This window comes from Mobula hypostoma, chromosome 29 (genome assembly GCF_963921235.1).
Source record: "Mobula hypostoma chromosome 29, sMobHyp1.1, whole genome shotgun sequence".
In the NCBI taxonomy this organism is placed as follows: Eukaryota; Metazoa; Chordata; class Chondrichthyes; order Myliobatiformes; family Myliobatidae; genus Mobula; species Mobula hypostoma.
Genome location: NC_086125.1, coordinates 15,738,686 through 15,764,712, shown reverse-complemented (window position 1 = coordinate 15,764,712; position 26,027 = coordinate 15,738,686). Strand labels below are relative to the sequence as shown.

General features: G+C 46.6%; 2 protein-coding genes across 3 annotated transcripts in view; both read right to left on the bottom strand.

The window, feature by feature from the left end:
- Nucleotides 1-3,315, bottom strand: part of pnpla6 (patatin-like phospholipase domain containing 6) — a 203,812-nt gene extending 200,497 nt beyond the window's left edge. Inside the window, exon 1 of one of the 2 annotated variants that reach the window (XM_063035875.1) lies at nucleotides 3,270-3,315. The gene's annotated coding sequence lies outside the window, so the exon portion shown is untranslated. The remainder of the gene's footprint in view (nucleotides 1-3,269) is intronic. The other variant, XM_063035872.1, reaches the window with a different exon arrangement.
- A 7,438-nt stretch (nucleotides 3,316-10,753) lies between these two features.
- The window catches only part of LOC134339268 (C-type lectin domain family 17, member A-like), a 78,577-nt gene continuing 63,303 nt past the window's right edge, over nucleotides 10,754-26,027 (bottom strand). The window contains exons 9-10 of the mRNA XM_063035639.1: nucleotides 21,668-21,780; nucleotides 10,754-11,701 (exon numbers count right to left, since the gene is read on the bottom strand). Of these exons, the coding sequence (XP_062891709.1) occupies nucleotides 11,557-11,701; nucleotides 21,668-21,780 (258 nt within the window). The 3' untranslated portion in view covers nucleotides 10,754-11,556. The remainder of the gene's footprint in view (nucleotides 11,702-21,667; nucleotides 21,781-26,027) is intronic.

Genomic DNA, 26,027 nt, shown 5'->3' with positions numbered 1-26,027 from the left:
TCATTGGGATTGGAAAGGAAGGGGGAAGAAGCCAGGACAAGGTGGTGGGGGAAAGGGTACAAAGTAGAAGGTGACAGTTGAAGCTGGGTGAGAGGTTAGATAGTTGGGTGGGGAGCGGGAGGATGATGTGAGAAGCTGGAAGTGTTAGATGGAAAAGGTAAAAGGCTGAAGAAGGAGAAATCTGATTGGAGAGGAGACTGAACCATGGGGAAAGGAAGGAGGGGGAGTGATAGTCAGGTAGGAGAAGGCGTTAGAGAAGGGCCAAAATGGGGAATGCAAAAGAAGAGATGGGGGAAGGGAGAAAAATTACCAGTTGGAGATAACAATTCCACTCTATCCCCCTTAGTTCAGTTCCTTCCCACATACATCCATGGCATTTCACATGCTCTTGATCTCTTCAACAGCTTTCAGTTCCCTTGCCCTGATCGCCTCACTTTCACAATGGATGCCCAGTCCCTGTGCACTTCTATCCCCCATCAAGAAGGCCCTGTTTTTCTCTAGACAGTAGACCTAACCTCTACCACCATCCTCCTCCATCGGTCAGAACTGCGCTACATTGACCACTGCATTGGTTCTGTTTCATGCACCCATGCTGAGCTTGTCAATTTCATCAACTCTGCCTCCAACTTCCATCCTGCTCTTAAATTCACTTGGTCCATTTCGGACACCTCTCTCCCCTTTCTTGATCTCTGGAGCCAGACTAATGCTGACAAGCTGTCCATGCTGGGACAACACCTTTTTCTGTAACTGGATCTTGGTGTTTTTGACAGAAAGACACCAGTCAGTCCGAGTTGGCAGCAATATCTCAAGCTCAATCAGATTGAGCAATGGTGCCCTCAGTGCTGTGCACTGCTGACTCATGACTGCACTGCTTGATCCAGCTAAAACTGCATCATTAATTTCGCTGATGTACTACAGTGGTTGGTCTGATCAGCAACAACGATGAGTTGCCATACAAAGAGAAAGTAGAGAGGTTTGTCAAATGGTGCAAAAACAACAACCTGAGTCTTAACATGGACAAGATATTACTGTGGACTCAGCAAGTTGCAGGTCGACTGCTTTCCACTGCGCATCAATCGCCCTATCATGGAGACAGTGAAGAGCACCAAATTTTTTTGTATGCACATACCCGATGATCTAACCTGGACCCACAACAGCTCCTCTTTAGTTAAGAGGGCACAGAGGCATCTACACTTTCTCAGCAGTTTGAGGCATGCGAGGCTCCCTGCCCCCATTTAAGAACTTTCGACAGGAGCATCATCGAGAGTGTTTTGTCCGACTACCCCACCTTCCCACTTACGATATGCACCGGAAACATCGTATATGAAGAGTCCAAAACATCACTGAGGATCCCTACCACCCATCCCACAATCTCTTTAACACACTACCATCAGGAAAGAGGTTCAGGAGCATCAGGACTAGGTCTGTCAGACCGGGTAACAGCTTCTCTCCACCCTCCCTCCACTCCCAGGCTGTGAGACCAATGAATACTCTACCACCATCAAGGTCTTGTCACTAGGACAGCAAGCTGTTTACTATACAGTTTATTGTTTACCTGTGCTGTGCATTTCACACTAATTTTGAATTTTATTTATTAACTTACTTTTTGCAATATTTTGCTTTATGTGCTGAGTGTGATATACATATTGAGGGTGAACTGCAGTCAGGAAGAATGTTGTTTTATTTAATGTGCACAGTCAGATGGCAATAACACAAAATAGGCTGGAGGAACTCAGTAGGTCAGGCAGCATCTATGGAAGGAAATAAACAGTTGACATTTTGGGGCCAAAGTCGTTACTCAAGAATGAAAGAAAGAGGGCAAAAGTCAGAATAGAGAGGGGAGAGGGGAGAAGTGTTTACTTGCAAGTGTTAGATAAATGCACGTAGCACGGGGAAGGTGGGTGTGCAGGGGAGGGGAGGTAAGGTGGGTGCATGGGCAATAGAGGAAGAGAGAGAGAGAAAGCGTAAAAGGAGAATAACGCAAGAAGTTCAGGGGTGCTAGGTGGCTAGCTACTTGACCAGTTGGACTAAACAGTAGTACAATCCACTCAGCTTCCTGCTGACACAATGTTAAAGCAGTATTCTGAGGATTCAGCTTTTTCTTCACATTCTCCATGCAAACACAATCAGACTGTTCTATTACATGCACCTCTGCTGAGAGACCTAAAAGGTGACACTTGACTAACAGGCAGCACTGCCTACTCCAATTCTCTGCCTGTTCTCAATGTATTCTCAAAAACTTTCAACTGTCAGCAAAGTTTACCCCTTTTGCCCAAGTTACCTGGTGGCTGACCTCATTCTCAACTCAATTTTGGAAAATCTTCTTCACAAGTACATAATCAGTCAATGGTAAACGTAATCTTCTGATCACTTTTCATCTTATTCTTAACAAAACAAGCAGCTCTGTAAATAATAAGTTCTACTGCAATGTATTATGTCTACACAGAAATAGCTCAGATCCCAGAAGTAAAGCTAAGGAAACAAAGTGTGGTCCATTTGCTGTAGAATAAAACAAAACTACAGACCACCTAGCTAAGTGTCAGCTTCAAACTTCCACTTAAACGCAGAGTCCTGCATATTCTGCAGAACCAAGCAATAACATGGGCACAATCAGCATTAGGGTGGGGTTGCAGGTTGCATGACGGGATGACAGGGGATGCATGAAAGGGTCAGGACTACACGTTGGAGAGCAGGGGGCTGAGATTCTGTGGTGGGGGTAGGAGCGGGAGCGTGAAGGGGAATGGAGGTGAAATATAGAGACAAAAGGCAGGGAGAGACGACATTTGAAGTCAGGCAGTCAGAGGGTGATAGGTAGGTTGAGGCACTAACACTGACAGAGACAGGGTCATGAGTCAAAGGATAGACAGCAACAGGGGCTGCAGCTGGCGCTTGTCAGAACATGACAGGGGTTGGTGGAGTGGGGAGTCAAAGGGCGAAGAAGACAGCGGTCGGGTCCGGAGCAGGGTGAATGCTGAGTGAACCCCGTCTCGTCGGCGGGAGATAGGCGAGGGCTTGGGGGTTAGACAAGGCGAAGGGGCGAAGCGGTGGACGGTGGCTGGGGAGGGAGAAGGTTTGGGACATTGGATGAGCAGTGGATGAGGTGACGGGAAAATGGGGCAGAGGTGGTTGGGGGGCGTGCTCTGGTGAACCCAGCCCGGATCGTCATCTAGACCCTCCCCCAGCCAACCTCTGGCGACACCCGGGCTATAGAAACCCTTCCCACCGCCAAACCACGCCACTAGCGCAGCCGACAACCCCACAGCACCTACCAGACCGCTCTCGCCGCCGCAATGCCCTCTGCAGCCTCTTGTCACATCACCTGGCCAACGCGCCGGAAACAAACGCCCCAACACCTGACTGTCAGCGACTTCAGCCAATAGAAAATTAGCGGTGAGCAGACGTTGAACCAATGAAAATACAAAGTCACTTTTAATTGACAGCGTATTTATCAACACATAAACCGCGGACTCGCATCGTCATCCAATGCTGGTGGAGAAGGGGCGGGACTGTGTTTGAGTGACAGTTAGTTTGCAAGGATGCTGCGGGGCGCGATGTAGGCATCGCTAGCTTGGATCTTTTCCTCAACGAGGGCGGTTTACCAGCAAAAATTGTAAGCACAGCCAAACACCGCTGGAGATGGACAGCCCAAATTCTGGATGTCAGAATTGGATTAGTAGGAAGAGAATCACAAGATGCTGGAATCTAGGGCAACAAACAATTCTGCTGGAGGAACACGAATAAAATACTGGAGGAACTCAGCAGGTCAGGCAGTATCCGTAGAAAAACGCAAGCAGTCAAGGTTTCGGGCCGAGACCCTTCATCACAGGACACATCATGCAAGAGGAACTCGGCGAGTCGAGCAGTCTCTGGTGGGCGGGGGGTGGGAAGGGAATGAATTGTAGGGAGTTGCCGAATTTTCGGGTCTAATCCCTGCACCGAGTACGCTGCTTCATCCGCTGAACTCCTCCAGCAAATCGCTTGTTACGTTCAAACAGAGAACGCTGAAAATATTCCGAAAGATCCAGCTCGTAGAACTGCTACCTCGCCGCTCCAGTGTACCGACCGGGAAGTGGGCGACACACTTTTAGTCTGTGGCCCACTGCACCGACACAACGAGGAACAATACTCACCTTCTGTCAGAGCCTGTTTGTAAGCTTCTGGACCCAATATTGAATTCTCCAGCTTTAGGTAAGTTTCTGAACTGCAGGGTGAAGTTGGCCAGGTTAGGTTCCTTATCAACAACAGGAATTCTGCAGATGCTGGAAAATCAAGCAACACACATCAAAGTTGCTGGTGAACGCAGCAGGCCAGGCAGCATCTCTAGGAAGAGGTGCAGTCGACGTTTCAGGCCGAGACCCTTCGTCAGGACTAACTGAAGGAAGAGTTAGTAAGAGATTTGAAAGGGGGAGGGGGAGATCCAAAATGATAGGAGAAGACAGGAGGGGGAGGGATGGAGCCAAGAGCTGGACAGGTGATTGGCAAAGGGGATATGAGAGGGTCATGGGACAGGAGGTCCAGGAGAAAGACAAGGGGGGGGAATTCCAGACCTAATCAGTTCCCCTCTACCACTACTCTGCTCCGTCTAGCGGAATTAGCCCTTACTCTTAATAATTTCTCCTTTGGCTCCTCCCACTTCCTCCAAATTAAAGGTGTAGCTATGCCTGCCTTTTTGTTGGGTTTGTGGAACAATCTGTGGGTGGCTATGAATACGGATATGTACCGTGTATAATGGAAACGTATGTAAAGGATGAAAAGTTATTGAATGGTTTATTGTATATATTTATTTTTGAATAAAGTATATTTTGAAATTTAAAAAATGGAGACCAACATCCTTCTGCAGTCGAAGGGGGTGGATGTCAGGCAGGAATTGCGAGGGGTGAAGGGCCGGCAAGCCCAGCACCTCGCCACCGAATCCTCCAAGATCATCTTCCGATCAAGGGTCGAAACCGTGGAGCAGGACGAGACGTGCTCACGCTTCTTCTTCCAGAAGGTGCACAGGGGGAGCTCTGTGATCCACAACCTTAAGGAAGAGGACGGCTCAGTCGCGTCCTCGCAGACAGACATACTGAGGATCTGCAGGTCCTTCTACGCCGGTCTGTATGACAGAAAGACCACAGAATCACAGCCTCCCGCAACTTCCTGTCGTCTATCACGCAGGTCTTAGACGACGGCAAGCGGGAGACTCTGGATCAGCCACTGACCCTGGACGAGCTGACAGGCTCCATCCGTTCCTTTGGGTTGGGTAAGACTCCCGGAAGCGACGGCTTACCGGCTGAGTTGTACTCGGCTCTGTGGAACTGGATGGGCCCAGACCTGCTGGAAGTGTACAATGCTATGCTTCTGGCCGGCAGTATGTCTGAGTCCATGAGGAAGGGCATCATCACCCTCATCCACAAGCAGAAGGGGGAAAGGGAGGACATTAGAAATTGGAGACCCATCTCTCTCCTGAATGTGGACTACAAGGTCCTGTCCAAGGCTATCGCCAACAGGGTCAAGTCTGCTCTGGGACAGGTGATCCACCCAGACCAAACCTGTGCTGTACCGGGCAGGAAGATCTCGGACAGCCTCGCGCTGCTGAGGGACACCATCGCCTACGTGCAGGACAGGGGGGTGGACGCCTGCCTGGTCAGCTTGGACCAGGAGAAAGCCTTCGACAGGATATCACACACGTACATGGCGGACGTGCTCTCCAAAATGGGATTTGGGGAGGGAATCCGGAATTGGATTAGACTGCTCTACACAGACATCCGTAGTGCAGTGCAGGTCAACGGGTGGGAAACAGACAGCTTCCCCATCAGGTCTGGAGTCAGGCAGGGCTGTCCCCTCTCCCCTGTCTTGTTTGTCTGCTGCATATAACCCTTTGCGGAAGCCATCAGGAGGGATGGGGGCATAAGAGGGGTGACGCTGCCAGGCAGTGGAGGGACCCAAGTGAAAACCTCCCTGTACATGGACGACGTCACCGTTTTCTGCTCTGATCTGAGGTCAGTTCGCAGGCTGACTGGCACCTGCGAACAGTTCGAGCTGGCGTCGGGGGCCAGGGTCAACCGCACGAAGATCGAAGCCGTGCTCCTCGGCAACTGGCCCGACCGATCCAGCATCCCCTTCACCATCAGGTCTGACCACGTGAAGGTGTTGGGGATCTGGTTCGGAGGGGCTGAGGCGTGCAACAAGAACTGGCAGGAGTGGACTGCCAAGGTGAAACAGAAACTGGGACTGTGGGGAGGGCGCTCCCTGTCGATAACGGGCAAGAACCTGGTCATCAGGTGTGAGGTGCTCTCAGGGCTGCTGTACTTGGCGCAGGTCTGGCCCGTCCCCCGCTCCTTCAGCTCGGAAATCACCTGGGCTGTCTTCAGATTCGTCTGGGGATCCAAGATGGAGTGGGTGAGATGGACCGTCATGCACAAGTCCCTGGACAACGGGGGCAAGAATGTCCCCAATGTCGCCCTCACCCTGATGGCCAGCTTCGTATGTGGCTGCATCAGGTTGTGTGTAGAACCCAGGTATGTGGGCACCAAGTACCACTATGTGCCCAGGTTCTACCTGTCGCCCTGGCTACGAAGGATGGGTCTGGCCCCACTCCCGCGCAACGCCCCAGTCAGCTGGTCGTTGCCGGCATACCTGTCCTACGTAGCAAAATTCTTCCAGGAGAACGCCTTTGACCACAGGGCCATCAGGCAGTGGTCGGCACGCAGTTCATCTGGCAAAATGCCTCATCGCCAGATCTCACCAACAGGCACCAAGACCTCGCCTGGCTGGCGGTGAGAGGGGCCTCCCAGTCAGAGCCCTCCTGTACGCCCGGAACGTCGTCTCCGCACCCCACTGCCCACGGGAGGACTGCAATGAGGAGGAGTCTGTGACCCACCTCTTTGCACACTGCCAGTTCGCAAAGAGGGTGTGGAGGAGGATGGACGGGCTAGTATCACGCTTTATCCCCAGCAGCTGCGTAACAGAGGACTCTCTGATCTATGGGCTGTTACCGGGGACGCAAACGGAGACCAACATCCGGTGCTGCTGGCAGATCATCAACTCGGTGAAAGACGCTCTTTGGTTGGCCTGAAACTCGATGATCTACCAGCACATGGAGATGTCCGTGGGAGAATGCTGCCGACTGGCACATTCTCGGCTGCAGGAGTACGTGCTGAGGGACGCTCTGAAACTCGGTGCAGCCACCGCAAGGGCCCGGTGGGGAAGGACCACAGTATAGATTTCTCCACCCGTGGGAGTGGGAGGGGGTGGGGAGTATACCCCTCAACAATGATATGGTAAGCTGAACTACTGGAGTGCCACGTGGGTGGCTATAAACACGGATGTGTACTGACTATAATGGAAACATATGTAAAGGATGAAAAGTTATTGAATGGTTTATTGTATATATTTATTTTTGAATAAAGTATATTTTGAAATTAAAAAAATATTCTGGTATATAGTTAGTCCTGACGAAGGGTCTCGGCCTGAAACGTCGACTGCGCCTCTTCCTATAGATGCTGCCTGGCCTGCTGCGTTCACCAGCAACTTTGATGTATGTTTCTGGTATCTCTCCCCCACTTTTCCTTCGCTACATCGACGACTGCATTGGTGCTGCTTCCTGCACGCATGCAGAACTCATTGACTTTATTAACTTTGCCCCCAACTTTCACCCTGCCCTCAAGTTTACCTGGTCCATTTCCGACACCTCCCTCCCCTTTCTAGATCTTTCTGTCTCTGTCTCTGGAGACAGCTTATCCACTGATGTCTACTATAAGCCTACTGACTCTCACAGATCCATCCTCCTGCCACCCCACTAGGAATAGGGTTCCCCTGGGCCTCACCTACCACCCCACCAGCCTCCGGGTCCAACATATTATTCTCCGTAACTTCCGCCACCTCCAACGGGATCCCACCACTAAGCACATCTTTCCCTCCCCACCTCTCTCTGCTTTCCGCAGGGATCGCTCCCTACGCGACTCCCTTGTCCATTCGTCCTCCCCATCCCTCCCCACTGATCTCCCTCCTGGCACTTATCCTTGTAAGCGGAACAAGTGCTACACATGCCCTTACACTTCCTCCCTTACCACCATTCAGGGCCCCAGACAGTCCTTCCAGGTGAGGCGACACTTCACCTGTGAGGCGGCTGGGGTGATATACTGCATCCGGTGCTCCCGATGTGGCCTTCTATATATTGGCGAGACCCGACGCAGACTGTGAGACCGCTTTGCTGAACACCTACACTCTGTCCGCCAGAGAAAGCAGGATCTCCCAGTGGCCACACATTTTAATTCCACATCCCATTCCCATTCTGACATGTCTATCCACGGCCTCCTCTACTGTAAAGATGAAGCCACACTCAGGTTGGAGGAACAACACCTTATATTCCGTCTGGGTAGCCTCCAACCTGATGGCATGAACATCGACTTCTCTAACTTCCGCTAATGCCCCACCTCCCCCTCGTACCCCATCCGTTATTTATTTATATACACACATTCTTTCTCTCACTCTCCTTTTTCTCCCTCTGTCCCTCTGACTATACCCCTTGCCCATCCTCTGGGTTCCCCCCCCTTGTCTTTCTCCCCGGACCTCCTGTCCCATGATCCTCTCATATCCCTTTTGCCAATCACCTGTCCAGCTCTTGGCTCCATCCCTCCCCCTCCTGTCTTCTCCTATCATTTTGGATCTCCCCCTCCCCCTCCAACTTTCAAATCTCTTACTAACTCTTCCTTCAATTAGTCCTGACGAAGGGTCTTGGCCTGAAATGTCGACTGTACCTCTTCCTAGAGATGCTGCCCGGCCTGCTGCGTTCACCAGCAACTTTGATGTGTGTTGCTTTGGTTCCTTATTGTTTGGAGAATGATTGGGAATCTTACAGAAACATTTAACATTATGAGAGGCATAATTGAGGTGGGTGGTAACAGTCTTTTTCCCAGGGTAAGGGAGTTCAAAACTAGGGGACATAGAATTAGGGTGAGAAGGGATTTAAAAGGGAACGGAGGGACAACAGTTCCCGCAGAGGCTGGTGAATATATGGAATGAAATGGTTGAGGCAGGTATTATTTATGAAGCACTTGAATAGGTGACATGCTATAAGGGATATGGGCTTGGACTTGGGACTGACTGGGTGGGCACTATGGTCAACGTGAATTGATTGGGCTGAAGGCCCTTTGTTCATGTTTAATTGTTCTATGACTTCGGGAAGACCATACAACACAGGAACAGAATTAAGCCATTTGGACAATTGAGTCTGCTCCACTAGTCTCCTGCCTTCTCCCTGTAACCTTTCTGATACCCTGACTAATCAAGAATCTATCAACCCCTGCTTTAAATATACACAATGAATTGGCCTTCACAGCCATCTGTGGAAACAAATTCCACGGAATAACCACCCTCTGGCTAAAGAAGTTCCTCATTTCTGTTCTAAAGTGACATCCTTGTACTCAATTTTCTTGAACTGTGCCATATGGTCCTAGACTCACTCACTATAGAAAATATCCTCACCACATCCACCCTTAAGCCCTTCAATATTTAATAGATTTCAATGAGATCTCCCCCCAACATCATTGTTCTAAACTGAGTATGGACTAAGAGCCATCAAATGCTTCTCATAACCCTTTCATTCCGGGGGTCACCCCTATGAACCTTCTCTGGACTCCTCCAATGCCAGCACATCTTTTCATAGATAAGGGGCCCAAAACTGCTCCCCATATTCCAAGTGCAGTCTGACCAGTGCCTTATAAAGCCTTAACATTACATCCTTGCTTTCATATTCCAGTCCTCTTGCATGAAAAACATTGGATTTGCTTTTCTTACTACTAATTCATCCTACAAGTTAACCTTTAGGGAAACCTGCACTCTGGATCCAAGTCATCCCGACCACAAACTGTCCCAGCTGCGACCATCTGGGAAGTGGTACCGCAGCATAAAAGCCAGGACCAACGGGCTCCGGGACAGCTTCTTCCACCAGGCCATCAGACTGATTAATTCATGCTGACACAACTGTATTTCTATGTTATATTGAGTGTCCTGTTGTACATTCTATTTATTACAAATTAATATAAATCGTATGTTGCACATTCAGACAGAGACGTAACGTAAAGATTTTTACTTCTCATGTATGTGAAGGATGTAAGTAATAATTCAATTCACTAGGACATCCAAGTTCCTTTACACCTCTCATTTCTGAATTTTTTCTCCGTTTAGAAAATAGTCTACAACTTTATCTCTTATACCAAGGTGCATGACCATACACTTCCCTACAGTATATTCCATCTGTCCAAGTGCTTTTGCAGGCTCCTTGTTTCCTCGACACTACCTGTTCCTCCATCTATTTTTGTACATTCCACACGGGCACAAAACCATCAATTCCATCATCCAGATCATTGACATGTAACGTAAAACGAGGCGGTCCCATCACCGACCCCTGTAGAGCACCATGGTTACCGGCAGCCGACCAGAAAAGACCAAGTTTATTTCCACTCTTTGCCTCCTGCCAGTCAGCCAATCTTCTAACCATGCTAGTGTATTTCCTGTGAGTGATATGAATATGAGAAAAGAATGCTGTTCTTCCTATTCTTCAAACTTTCAATGGATATGAAAATTGGATGGAATGTTAGAGGAACTGCAAACCTGTCCGTCACAAACACAGTCTGAATGAATTTTTGTTTTTGCCATATCCAGATGGAACTCTTCCGAGGATTTTGTCTATTTCACTAACATTCATTTTAATGATTAATTACAGCTAAGTACTTGAGGAAACAACATACACGGACCAATGATATTTTAATTTGTTTTATTGAATTGGTCTGATCCACAGTGTAAACATTCACAAAAGGCAATAGTTACATTCTTCCAAACAGAAAGAGATTAAAACTGCATTTGAAACAAAATGTATGTACGCTTGGACGTCGGGGGAATTTACTTTGCTGACTACTGACACTTCACTTGAGCATGGCCTTTATTTGCAGCCTGTGCATATCTGATCCACAGAATACAAAACAAATGATCCATTGAAAGATTACTTTATACTCTTGGGGCACAGTTCTGTAAGCAGGGAGTGATCATGTGATCTGTGTCATGTGATTACTATGGGTACGCACATTTCTCACGAATGGACAGTTCCGCAACTTGACAAATATAATTGGAGCAGGGTGAATGTCGGACTACAGCTGCACTATGCCACAAAGAAGAGAGCCGCAGGCTCTCCCATTAGCTTACTGTATATCAAGGAGACTTATCTTTTGGTACAGTACACATTTGATGGAAACTTAGATTCTCGCTGAAGAGAAATAGACATGAAAACCCACTGATACCATTTGTGGCAAAGTCAGAGGGGGTATTGCAATGGTAGATAAAGCACAATAAAGGAAACATTAAATACTGTATTCTTAGGTTAAAAGAAGCACTCTAGCTGCAGAATTAAATTGCACCAATGGCCATTGAATAGGGGAAATGTCAGCTTTTTTTGCTAGGTTTGACAGAACGAAGTTCAAGACAACAATTTTATTTGGTGTTTAGACCATGGTTACAACACAGGAGCAGAAAATATGTTTAAAAACAAAAGACTCAGGTCTTTAGCTCAGTAAAGAATTATTTAAAATGACAGAACACAGGTCGTTCACAGATGAAATTAATTCTTTCACTGCACGAACGAACAACCCATTTCCCATCAAGATTTGTAGTCGCACATGTTTCGGAATTTGCAATACTCCTTGGCTCATCAGAGGACCAGAATCTGTATAAAAAAATAACATGGGTGAGAGTGCTTGCATCTTTTGTGACTTCGGGATGAATCAAAGCAGTTCACAGTTAATTATAAACACAAGAATTTCTGCAGATGCTGGCTGGAAATCTGGAGCAACATCCACAAAAGACTGTTGTAAACAGAACGTCAGGCTTTTTCAATAGCAATGTTATACAAAAGCAAAGCAGCTCAAAAACATCACTCGGATTCAGCAGGTGTGGCATTTCCTTTGTAAATACACTTTTGCCCTGCCTGACTAAATGTAAATCTTCAAAGTATTTATCATTCTCCTTAATTATAGACAGAATGATTTCCCTGCAGGCAACCAGACTGCTTTTCCTTGGGACTTCCTTTTTCATCTTCCTTATATAGTGGATTAGCATGTGGAAATTGCCAGCGTAAAGGATTGCTCATGAGTTCATGAAAAAAATTATATGGAAAAATAAAACTGCAGATGCTGCAAACCTGAAACAAAAACAGAGAATTCTGGAAACACACAGTGCCTGTGAGGAGAGAGTTAATGGATAACACTGGGTTAATGCTGCATGGTTTTTTCAAATGTGTATTTGCAGCATTTTCTGTTTTCTCATGAAAAATTATTGTTAGCTCAGCCGAGATATTCCTTTTTTTTAAACCCATGTGCAGTTGGTGGTAGCAGTAAGTGCTGGGGGGTGGAAGGGGATGGTTGGGAAATTGGCGGACAGTGTAGGTAGGAGGGACCCGGTCATAAATAGAGCAGGAGGCTCAATGTATGGCCTACATTTGGCAGGAGTAGCAACTGAAGACGACCCTGGACGGAGCATAGCAATGAGGGACCCAGACTTCCTCATTTCACGGTGGAAACCAAGCTGATATCACTCTATGAATTGGTAGGCAGTGGAGGAGGAAGCTGATTGGTGAGGACCAGTAAAATACTTGCTACATTTCTTTATTTCTTTGAGTGATTCAAGTTGTAGAAAGTTCTAAGTGTAACTGGAAATCTACATTAAAAGGGGGTAACTAAGTGCAGAGTTCTAGAGCATATCACAACCTGTGATGTGCTCCTCCTGTGTGGATATATGGGAATTATAGACAATAGACAATAGGTGCAGGAGTAGGCCATTCGGCCCTTTGAGCCAGCACCGCCATTCACTATGATCATGGCTGATCATCCACCATCAGTATCCAGTTCCTGCCTTATCCCCATAACCTTTGATTCCATTATTTTTCAGAGCTCTATCCATCTCTTTTTGGAAAGCATCCAGAGACTTGGCCTCCACAGCCTTCTGGGGCGGAGCAATCCATATATCCACCACTCTCTGGGTGAAAAAGTGTTTCCTCAACTCCGTTCTAAATGGCCTACCCCTTATTCTTAAACTGTGGCCTCTGGTTCTGGACTCACCCATCAGCGGGAACATGCTTCCTGCCTGCAGCGTGTCCAATCCCTTAATAATCTTATATGTTTCAATAAGATCCCCTCTCAGCCTTCTAAATTCCAGAGTATACAAGCCCAGTCGCTCCAATCTTTCGACATATGACAGTCCCACCATCCCGGGAATTAACCTTGGAAACCTACACTGCACTTTCTCAATAGCAAGAATGTCCTTCCTCAAATTTGGAGACCAAAACTGCACACAGTACTCCAGGTGTGGTCTCACCAGGGCCCTGTACAGCTGCAGAAGGACCTCTTTGCTCTTATACTCAATTCCCCTTGTTATGAAGGCCAGCATGCCATTAGCTTTCTTCACTGCCTGCTGTACTTGCATGCTTGCTTTCAGTGACTGATGTACAAGAACACCTAGATCTCATTGTGCTTCCCCTTTTCCTAACTTGACTCCATTTAGATAATAATCCGCCTTCCTGTTCTTACGGGAGACTTCTATTGAGACTTTTTTTTTCCAAAAATACTTTATTCAGAATTATTACAAAATAAAGTTATTTACATATAAGAAAAAAACATTCGTTGACTCTGAGTCCTTATTCAATAAAGTTATTTACAATAAAATTATGCGTTGACTCTCTGTTCATATACAAATGAAAGATATTTACAATAAACCTTTCATTTACTCTCAACCCTTGGTCAAGAGTTAAGACTTATTAACAATAAAATTGTCAGCAATAAAGGCAGGCGTTGGCTCTAATGCTTTTCCCAAATTAACAATTCCACCCACTCCTGGGGCACCATGTTGATTATCTGTCCACACTGCCGATGAGGGTTAGTCTCCTCCCCACCCAACCCCTGACACTCCCACAGGTGATGAACCTTAAACTGTGGTCCTTCCCCACCGGGCCTTCACGGTGGCCGCATCAAGCTTGAGTGCATCCCTCAGCACATAGTCCTGCAGGCGAGAGTGAGCCAGTCGGCATCATTCAGTCACGGACATCTATTGAGACTATTAAAGAGACTTCTAGTGCCCTCATGCCCGGAAATGTGCCGAGCTGCAGCTCCTGACTGACCATACCGCACAGTTGCAGCTGCAGATGGACTCACAATGGAGTCTTTGTGAAGTTGAGGATATAGTGGACAGCACATTTAATGAGCTGGTCACAGGATGAACAGGCAGAAAGAGTAGCAAGACTAGTAGGCATAGGTAAATAGTGCTGAAGATTGATGTGCGGGGGCGGGGGGGGGGAACAAATTCATAGCTGCCTGAAAGTGGATAGGACGGTAAAGGCATACAACATGCTTAAACACAAGAGGCTTTGCAGGTGCTGGAAATACACGCACAAAATACTGGAGGAACTCAGCAGGTTAAGGCAGCATTTATGGAGAGGTATAGACAGTCGATGTTTTGGGCCAAGACCATTCATCAGGACTGCAAAGGACGCGGGGGAGTAGCTGGAATAAGAAGGTGAGGGGAGGAGGAGGAGTACAAGCTGGCAAGTGATAGATGAAAGTCGGTGAGGGAGAAGGAGAGTAGGTGGGAGAGCGGGATTGAAGTGAGAAGACCGTAAGACATAAGAACAGAATTAGGCCATTCAGTCCGTTAAGTCTGGTCCACCATTCCATCATGGGTATTTATTATACCATTGGTGGACCTCGAATGACAGCTGAAGTTCCCCAACCATATCGCAGCCACTACCCTGCAACCAGACATTGTCCTTGTGTCTGAGTCTACTAAGCAAGTGGTACTGCTGGAGCTGACAGTCCCATGGGAAGATCGCTTGAAAGAGGCCTTTGAAAGGAAGCTCTCCAAGTACGCAGGACTGGTCAGCAGCCGCCAGCAGGCTGGATGCAGAGTGAGGTGTCTCCCAGTGGAGGTTGGTTGTAGGGGATTCGCAGCTCGTTCTTTAGCTAAAGCCTTCAGCAATTTGGGCATAGAGGAAGAGGAGAGCCATCCACAGTACCGCCGATGCGGCAGAGAGGGCCTCAAGATGGCTGTGGCTCAAAAGAGGGGAGCCATGGAGTCATAAGTAGCTAGCCAAATGGACACAAGCTGGGGTCTGATAAGCCCCGGCTGGGTCACCTGGAGGAGGGTGTATGATGTTGAAAGACCCGAAACACCCGATGATTTCAGGAACATCACTGAAGATGTGTCCAGAGGCATCAGTAGATGTCTGTACACAGATTATCCGTCTCAACCCCATTCCCCCATCTTCTACCCATAACCTTTGATGCTTTTACTAATCAAGAATCTATAAACCTTTGCTTTAAATATACAGTACTAAATGAACTGACCAACAGAGCCTTCTGCGGAAATGAATTCCACAGATTCACCACCATTTGGCTAAAGAAATCTCATCTCTGTTCCAGAGGGATATCGTTGTATACTAAGGCTGTGCCCTCTGGCCCTAGACTTCCCCACTATGGGAAACAACTTCTCCTTGTCCATTCTATCTGGGTCTTTCAATATTTGATAGGTTTCAATGAAATACCCCCTCATTCTTCTAAACTCCAGTGGGTACAGGCCCAGACCCATCAAATGCTCCTCATTCGTTAACTCTTTCATTCCTGGGGTCATTCTCCTGAATCTCCTCTGGACCCTCTCCAATGCCAGCATGTCCTTTCTTAAATATGGTGCCCAAACCTGCTTGCAATACTCCCAAGTGCAGTCTCACCAATGCCTTATGAAGCCTCAGCTGGCAGGTGGAAGGGATAAGGGCTGCAGAAGAAATCTGATAGGAGAGGAGAGTGGACCATGGGAGAAGGGGGAGGATGAGTGCTTGCCTTCTTCACTTAGGAAGTCATGTTACAGCTGGGTAAAACATTTATATTGCTGCAACATGACATTTGAGATATTGTGCGCACTTCTGGTTGCAGCATTTTAGGGAGCATTGGGAGTGCTTTCGTGAGTTGAATCTTTGGAGAGGTTGCAGAAGAGGTTTACCAGGATGAGGAAGAAGCTTTGGAGATGTTGCAGAAGAGCTTAACCAGGGTGAGTAGAATCTTTGGAGAGCATGCAGAAGAGTTTTACCAGGGTGAGTAGAAGCCTTGGAGAGGGTGCAGAAGAGGTTTACCAGGATGCTGCCTGGATTTGAGAGCACCAGTTATAAGGAGGGGTTGGATTGATGGGTTGTTTTCTCTGGAGCATTGAAGGCTGAAGAGTAAGCTGCCAAAATATTAGAGGCGTAGATAGGGTAGAGAATCAAAGACCTTTTCCCAGGTTGGAAATGACAAATACTCGTGAGAGTAGGTGTAAAGTTAAAGGGAGAATATTCAAAGGAGTTTTGCAAGGCAGTTTTTTTTATATACACAGAGTGTGACAGGGGAGGTGATGGAAACAGGTAAGATAGCAAGGTTTTGGGGGCACTTAGAGAGACACATAAGCAGGTGGGAGTGTAGTCAGATGGGATTAGTGGCATTGGCATCTTCAATGCAACAGAAATAGTGCGGCAAAGGGCCTGCTCCTGTACTGATCGGTGCTGTATATTCTCCTGGGGCAATCCCCCTCTCAAACGGACATACCAGGCTAGGTGCTGTTCAGAGTCCATCTCTGAGGGAAGAGCAGCAATACCCAGGCTAGCAGCACCACAAGCAGGACGGGTGTGAAAAGACTGGGGGACCTATAGCGATAGGGGACTCAGTTTCATGGAATAGAAGGCAGGCCTTTCTGGCACGACATGGTACCTTAGTGCCGCAGCCTCAGAGTGGATGAAGTTCTGAAAGGAGAGATCAACCAGAGGTCATAGTCATGTTGGTACCAATGAAGGGCACTAAGAACCCCACCGGGCACCCTACGGTCTCTTTAACCCACTACCGTCAGGAAGGAAGTAAAGGAGCACGAGGACTAGTACTGCCAGCCTGGGTGACAGCTTCTTCCCTCAGGCTGTGAGACTCACGAATACCCTGCCACCACTGAGGTCCCGACACTAGGTCAGTGAGCTGTTTACTGTATACTGAACTGTTTACTTTTGCTACACGTTTTGAATTATACATTTAACTTATTTATAATTCAATATTTTTGGTTTACGTGCTGCATGTGATATTATGTGTATGGATGCACTGTGGTCTAGAGGAGCCTTGTTTCATTTGGTTGTATATATGTACAGTCAGATGATAATAAACTTGAACTTGAAATGGGCAGAGAAAGGGATGATGCCCTGCAGTGTGAATTTAAGGTGGCAGATTAAAGAACAGGGTCTGTTGGGTTGTAGTCTCTAGTTTACTTCTGGTGCCACCTGTCAATGAGTATAGGGGGTAGAAGAATGAGTCAAATGTGACTAAAGGAATACTTCTGTAGTTGTGGGAATAAGGGAGACTTCCAGTGTCCTTAGTGAACATATGTGCAGGAAATGAGCCATGTTGCTTCCCCTGTAGTCTAACTGCTGACATCATGGTCTGGTATGACAATTTAAATCTGCAGGAATGCAAAAACACTGCAGAGATCTTCAACTTTCACTTCAGGGAACCACAGTATTGATCTCCTCTGCAATGACAGTCAATACTGGCACATCTCAAGAATACATGCTTAGCTCAGTGCTCTGCTCTTTCACACTCATAATTGTGTGATTAAGCAGTTGAACACCATCTATAGATTAGATTATAAGGACACACAGTCCTCTTTTATTGTCATTTAGTAATGCATGCATTAAGAAATGATACAATGTTCCTCCAGTGTGATATCATGGAAACACAAGACAGACCAAGACTGAAAAACTGACAAAAACCACATAATTATAACATATAGTTACAACAGTGCAAAGCAATACCATAATTTGATGAAGAACAGACCATGGTAAAAATAAAGTCTCAAAGTCTCTCGAAAGGCCCATCATCTCACGCAGATGGTAGAAGGAAGAAAACTCTCCCTGCCATGAGCTTCCAGCGCCGCAAACTTGCCGATGCAGCACCCTGGAAGCACCCGACCACAGTCTGACTCTGAGTCCGTCTGAAATCTTCGAGCCTCCAACCAGCCCTCCGACACTGAGCACCATCTCTGCCAAGTGCTTCGACCCCGGCCGCCAGCAACAGGCAAAGCCGAGGATTTGGGGCCTTCCCCTCCGGAGATTCTCAATCGCACAGTAGCAGCGGCAGCGAACCGGGCATTTCAGAAGTTTCTCCAGATGTTCCTCAGTGCTTCTCACGTCTGTCTCCATCAAATCAGAATTGTGCACGGCGTCCTACTTACAAATTCGGAGAGGCTGAGCACGCTGCGTTGCACTGCCATCTTCTCCTCCCTCCATCTATAAATCCATAGGTGTTGTTAGTTAAGATCTCAGATGGCAATGAGCAGGTGTACAGAAAGGAGATAGATTAGTTGGCTGAGGAGTGTCACAACAGCAATCTCACACTCAACGTAACTGGGACCGAGTCATTGATTGTAGATTTCAGGAAGGGGAAGTTGGGAGAACACACATCAGATCTCATTGAGGGGTCAGCATTAGAAAGGGTGAGCAGTTTCATGTTCCTGAGTATGAACATTTCAGAGGATCGATCCTGCACCCAACACACTGATGCAGTCACAAAGAAGACGTTAACGCAGCTCAGCTCGTTCAGAGTTTGGGGAGACTTGCCACGTCACCGAAGATGCTTGCTAATTTCTTCAGATGTAGAGTGGACAGCATTCAGACTGGTTACATCACAGTGTGGCATGGTGGCTCCCATGTATTGGACTGGTTACATCGTAGCATGGTATGGCGGCTCCAGTGTATCAGAAGAGGCTGCAGAGGGTCACAAATTCTGCCAGCTCTATCAGGCTTACAAACTATGTAAGTGCAGCGTGGCAACACTTGTGGGCTGCCAGTAAAATCCTTACTAATTTGATTTGACGCAAAACTATGCATTTCACTCAATGTTTTGATATAAACTTTACAAATAAAGTTAATCTTTAAAACAAAACCTTCCCCACCATCAAAAATATCTTCAGGAGGCGATGTATCAGGAAGTTCGCATTATCATTGTGGACTCTCCCCAATTGGGACATGCCCCCTTCTTGTTACTACCGTCGTGGAGGAGGCACAGGAGCCTCACACTCAAGAGATTTAGGGACAGCTTCTTACCTACTGCCATCAGATTTCTGAATGGTTCATGAATTCATGAACACTACCTTGTTATTCCTTTTTGCAATAATTATTAATTTTATGATTTTAAGTCTTTGCACTGTACTGCTGCTACAAAAAGAACAGATTTCATATCATATAAAACAGTAAATGAAAAACTGATTAGGATTCTGAAGAGTAGAAGAATCAGCCCAACACATCATGGGCACATCCTTCTCCACCACCAAAAGTACTTACATGAGGAATTGTATCAAAATGGCAACATCTATCGTCAAAGATCCTCACTATATCTGGGCTATGCTATCTTCTTGCAGCTACCACCAGGCAAGAGATACAGTCCTCAAGACCAATTCAAGAGCAAGAACAATTACTTCTATTCAACCATTCAGTTCATGAACCAATCTGCACAGCGCTAATCATTGCAACACTACGAACTTCGAGAATAATAGACTTTATTTCTTACAATGTTGCTTTCTTGCAATAGTTGTGTACAACATGATTAATGCATGTTTTTCCTGTGAATTTTGTGTTTCTGATGCTGTGTGTTGGTGATGCTGCTGTGGACATATGATATATATAGTAATACAGCTTGGGGCGTCAGAGTTTAGGGTTCAATTCTAGCACCATCTCTAAGGAGTTGTTGGGTTTCCACATGGTGCTCCGATTTCCTACCACATTCCGAGGAAGCATTAGTTGGTGGGTTAATTGGTGATCGTAAGTTGTCCTGTGACTAGGCTAGTGTTAAATAACTGCAGCTCAAAGGTCTGGAAGGGCCTGTTCTGTGCTGTGCCTCTGAATAAGTAAATAAATAAATAAAAGCTACCCATAAAAATAAGTAAGTAAGTAGATATATAAATAAAATTAATTTGACATTGACTTGCTGGTGTCATGGTCTAGGCATTTGACAACAACAAGACCCCAAATATCCTCCAATCTCATCTCTCCCACCAATCTTTTCACTTGATTGGACAAGTACATCTGCACAACAGTTAACACCACCCAGGGCAAATCAGACCATTTGTTCAGCACCCCATCCACCACACTAAGCATTGGCTCCACCATCAGCACAGTTACGGTGTAGCATGTACCAACTACAAGGTGCACAGCAGTCGCTTGCACAGACAACTCTGACAGCAACCCCCTCTCCCCCCCCCACCACAAACCTGGGACCTCCACTACCAAAAACAAGAGCTCCAGGCACAGGGAACATAATTAAAAGAAAAACGCAGCTGCTAGAAATCGAATAGAAACAGAAAATGCTGGAAACACTGAGCAGGTCAGGCAGCATCTGTGGAGCAAGCAACAGAATTAACCTTTCGAGTCGGTGGCCATTTTTCAGAACTGGGCATGTGCAATTACTTCAGGCAGCAGGCAGAAGCACGTTTCCCTCTTTAGCACAAAGTCAAACACGACCACATCCCTGTTCCTTCTTTGTGGAGGAGTCTAAATCCTAGATCTCCAGTGATGGCAGTGATTCACCACCATCTTCTCGAGGGAAGTTAGAAACAATGGTTATTTGCTGCAAACAATGATCTTGCCATTGCTGCTCACATGTATTACTGGGGCTTTGGTCCAAACCCAAGTTAAACTTTGCTAGGTTTATTTAGCAGGAAGGAAATCTTGCAATGTAACACAGAGATAAGGTGTCCCTTTACCTTGCAGTCTCATGAAACAAATTAATCTACAGACTTCACTGTCCTACCAAAAGCCAGTTTCCTTGTTCCTGTTGAAGGTTCTTTCAAAGAGTCAAAGTGTATCCCAGAACATGCTTATGGCAACAATCCAACTCACAAGCAGATGACGGAAATGAGAAAGGCGAGCTGTGCCAGTCAGGCCCCCTATCCTGAGCCTCAGGGGTGGGGGTGGGGATTCCAGGATGACCTTTGCACCATCCAGAAGCCGCCGATCAGGAATTGCACGGGTTCATGCAGAAACTGATGGGATACTCCTCTATTCCCCTTAAAGGACCAGGAAGGTGGGGAATCTGTTCCTTTGTTGTATGTGTGATTAAAATCACCTCAGTATATTTCTCCTGGTTTTGGATACATTGCCCAATATAAAGGCCGAGCAGTGGGCGAGGGTGGAGATAATCAACATGTTTGGTTGAATAACAAAATGTCCTGGAGGGGAGAATTGTGGACATTTTCAGTTCAAAACCCTGCATCAGGACATTCTACCCCATTATGGCCTTGCACCTTGTCGTTAACCTGTCCTGCATGTTCTCTGTAGCTCTTACACTTTAATCCACATTGTTTCTGTTTTACCTTATTCTGCCTCAACTCACTATGTCATGATTTGATCTGTATGAACAGTACGTAATACAAGTTTTCCACTGTCCCCCTCGGCACATATGACAATAATAAACCAATTCCAATTCCAATGTCTTTTCAATGCAAGGCATGATCCAGCTTTTAAAACAAAACTCATTTCTGTTCGGTCCTGATCATGCTCAAATTTGATTGCAAAAAGTCGGTCTAAGAGCAGAGGATCACGTTAATGCACACATCAGGCCGTGCCACAGTAAAAAAAAGAACTTACTTCTTTGAGGAAGGATAATCGGTACCATCCACCCAGAGCCAGGCTCTATCCGAGCTTGAGTTCCTCAGGCCGATCCAATAGGGTGGTGCCCTGATCTCGTTTTTAATAAATTCCTGTGGTATAAACAAACAGTGTGAGGCATCCCAAGGTGCGCCAGAACGGTTTACTAAAGCTACTATGGGCTACTCTTCGCCTGCTTGCCGCTAGTGGCAGGGATTCTGAGTGTCAGACTTTACTGGGATGAAGGTAGAGGGTATAGTTGTTGACCAAGGATTTAGAGTTCAGCAAGGAGTCAGTGTCACAGGAGGGAAAATCAATAGCATTGGCCAAATAACTGGAAACTGGGAAAACTAGAACCCAGAGTGCATGTAGGGGAGATGGGGTGGAATCAGGTAGTTTTGTAGATGGGATAGAAGGGGTGGGGTGGGGAGAAGGAGCTGGGAATTGGTAGAGAGTTTTCTCCATTGCAGATTTTAAAGAAAGTTTTGTGTGCTTCCTTCTCCTTTTCCTTTCCTAATTCAAACGGTGCTTCGGGGTCCAAACATCCTGAACAAGGTACGATGGGGGTGATCGGCCTTCAGCCAGAGTGCAAGCAAAACCTCCTCTCACACCAGAAGCTCACCTTTTGACCTTCAATATTCTCTTCTCTATCCCAATTGTTTGGGGACTAGTCTGCACTTCTCCTTCCCCTCCCTTGAGAATGCAAGGCCACAATCAGCATCGCAGTGCTGCGGTCATGAATTCTGACATCTGCATTTTTGTGCCTTCAGAAAATTGTAGTTTCAAATCTTCCTACAATCTACAATTGTTAACACCTCCTCAGTAAGTGGAAAATAAAAACACTGTAGATGCCGGGGATCTGAAATAAAACCAGAAAATGCTGGAAAAGCTCAGCAGTTTAGGCATCATCTGTGGAAAGAGAAACAGTGATGAAGGGTCTCAGATGTTTCTCTCTACACAGATGCTGTCTGGCCTGTTGAGTATTGGAAGGTGGTAGAGATCCTAGTGGCATGATGTCAAGAGTCGGCAAAACAAAAGAGCGGTCATTGACTTCAAGAAATGTGATGGATGACTCATTGCGGCCTGCATCAATGGTGCTGAGGTAGAGATAGTTGAGAACTTCAGGTTGCTAGGTCACTAACAAACTGCCTTGGTCTAGTCTTGTGGATGCCATGGCCAAGGAAGCACACTTATGCCTCTAGTTCTTTAGAGAGCTAAGGAAATTCAACATAACCCCAATGACTCTCACCAGTTTTTATTGATTCACCATTGAAATGTTCTAGCTGGATACATCACAGCTTGGTATGGTAACTAATCTGCTCAAGACCACAAAAAATTGCAGACTTATGAATGCAGCCCAGTCCATCATGTAAGCCAGCCTCCCCTCCATTAGTTCCATTTATACCCCCTGCTGTCTCGAGAAAGCGGCTAACATAATCATGAACTGTTCCTTCCCTGGTCTTTCCCTCTTCTACCCTCTCTCTTTGGGCAGAAGTTACAAAAGCTATTGACCATGTTGTACCTGGCTCAAAGACAGCTTCTATCCTGCTGTTATCAGACCTTTGAATGGCCCTTTCAAATGTTAAAAGATGACATCTTCCTTGTCGTGGCCCTTGCACTTTATTTGTCTACCTGCATCGTTCTTTCTCTGTAACATTGCATTCTACATTCTGTTTTCCTTTGTATGTCCTCGGTGTAGGGAATAATCTGTCTGGATGACACCCAAAGCAAAGGTTTTCATTGTATCTAGGTACATGTGACAGTAATCAGGCAATTCCACTTCTGTTAACACTTCCCCTCTTGTTTGTCTTATTGAACCTTCATTTTTAGTCATGAGTCTAGATCTATGGCTCCCATTTAAAATATTGAGGTATTCTCCAAAGATATGGAGCAGCTCAGAATTTACCCTTCCCACAATGAAAAGGTATGGGACACTGATTACTTTAAGCAAGATACACCCCTTTATAGAGACCAATCTTACTTATGTATTCAATGTTTGTGGTTGCAAAATTGGAAAATTTGGGCTCAGTATTTCTTCCAATATGGCATAGATTGACACAGTATTAGCAAGGGAAGGTGAGCATGCTGGACAGTAATACTTGCCAAATGTTTGCACCTGTGTAATTTTAAATTACTGTTTGCGCTGTCAGTGATGTAGATATAACCAGAGCTGAACATGCATTCGTCAACCCCCACCAGAGGTCAATTACTGGCTAGTTAGTGCATGGTTGCTCGCTGGATGAAGTTAACCTGGATTAGTAGCTCCAGCCTCCAGACATAAACTTATATAGCATATGCCATTTCTTTATTTGTGATATGTGCCTTACATAATATTCCATGTTCCTTAAGACCATACTATTTTAATGATTTTATTACATGACTGTCTGTTCTTTTTGCTGCTGCTAAATATTCAGTGTGGAACATGCCAGAGTTCCTGTCTATCTCTGTCTCCTGGGTGCAGTATCGGGAGCTACCCTGACGCAGCACTTTTCTTTGATACAGTTCGCCGGCTGTCAGTTTGATTCACGGGCTCCCAACGTTCCAGAAAGTGACGCTGAGACAAGATGCAAGAGGAATCAGTGTCCAATACATTTTCATTTCAGTTCATGAAATAGCAATGCTGGAACTGGAACACAAGTGCTGGTGCAATCCTTTCAACATGAGGGTACACAGGCCTGCGCCGAGAGTCAGCCAGCCGGGTGGTTCCATGAGATGGAAGATGACGCAGCAAATTCCTGCTGAAAGAGTGAAGACAGTGGAAGAGGTTACACCGTATATTGATCTGAATATGATGGATGATCTGCAATAGATAAAGGTAAAGATGATCTTCTTGTACTGACTTATTTTCCTGGATTTTTCATGTTTTTTGCTCTATACAGAATCTCCCCTTTCCAAGGAGCAGATGGGGTAAGCTGGGTTCACCTTAAGCTTACTTCCCTTGCTAATACTGTGTCAATTTATGCCATATTGGAGGAAATTCTGTTCCCAAGTACTCAAATCTTGCAACCGCAAACATTGAGTATATTATTAAGATGGGTCTCTATAAAAGGGTGTGTCTTGATCAAAGTAATCAGTGTCCCACACATTTTCATTTTGGGAAGGGTAAATTCTGAGCTGTTCCATACCTTTGGAGATGGGGATCTGTGGGCATCAGAGTAATTAAAAGGAGATACACAGTTAGTTTGACATCTCTGATCCCAGTGAATCAAAAGGACAAACATGGTGTAGTCCCTGAGAAATTCCTCAGAGCTGATCCCGCTCTCCTCTTCTCACCATGTCTCTTGCATCTCATAGCTATCTGGACTATTCCTCTTCTCACCCTGTGTCTTGCAAGCCTACTGACTCTCACAGCTATCTGGACTATTCCTCTTCTCGCTCTGTCTCTTGCAAAAATGCCATCCCCTTCTCGCAATTCCTCCGTCTCCGCCGCATCTGCTCTCAGGATGAGGCTTTTCATTCTAGAATGAGGGAGATATCCTCCTTTTTTAAAGAAAGGGGCTTCCCTTCCTCCACTATCAGCTCTGCTCTTAAACGCATCTCCCCCATTTCATGTACATCTGCTCTCACTCCATCCTCCCGCCACCCCACTAGGAGTAGGGTTCCCCTCGTCCTCACCTACCACCCCACCAGCCTCCGGGTCCAACATATTATTCTCTGTAACTTCCGCCACCTCCAACAGGATCCCACCACTAAGCACATCTTTCCCTCCCCCCCCCTGCATTCCGCAGGGATTGCTCCCTACGCAACTCCCTTGTCCATTCGTCCCCCCCATCCCTCCCCACTGATCTCCCTCCTGGCACTTACCCTTGTAAGCGGAACAAGTGCTACACATGCCCTTACACTTCCTCCCTTACCACCATTCAGGGCCCCAAACAGTCCTTCCAGGTGAGGCGACACTTCACCTGTGAGTCGGCTGGGTTGATATACTGCGTCCGGTGCTCTCGATGTGGCCTTTTATATATTGGCGAGACCCGACGCAGACTGGGAGACCGCTTTGCTGAACCCCTACGCTCTGTCCACCAGAGAAAGCAGGATCTCCCAGTGGCCACACATTTTAGTTCCACATCCCATTCCCATTCTGACATGTCTATCCACGGCCTCCTCTACTGTAAAGATGAAGCCACACCCAGGTTGGAGGAACAACACCTTATATTCCGTCTGGGTAGCCTCCAACCTGATGGCATGAACATCGACTTCTCTAACTTCCGCTAATGCCCCACCTCCCCCTCGTACCCCATCTGTTATTTATTTTTATATACACATTCTTTCTCTCACTCTCCTTTTTCTCCCTCTGTCCCTCTGAATATACCCTTTGCCCATCCTCTGGGTTCCCCCCCCCCCTTGGCTTTCTTCCCGGACC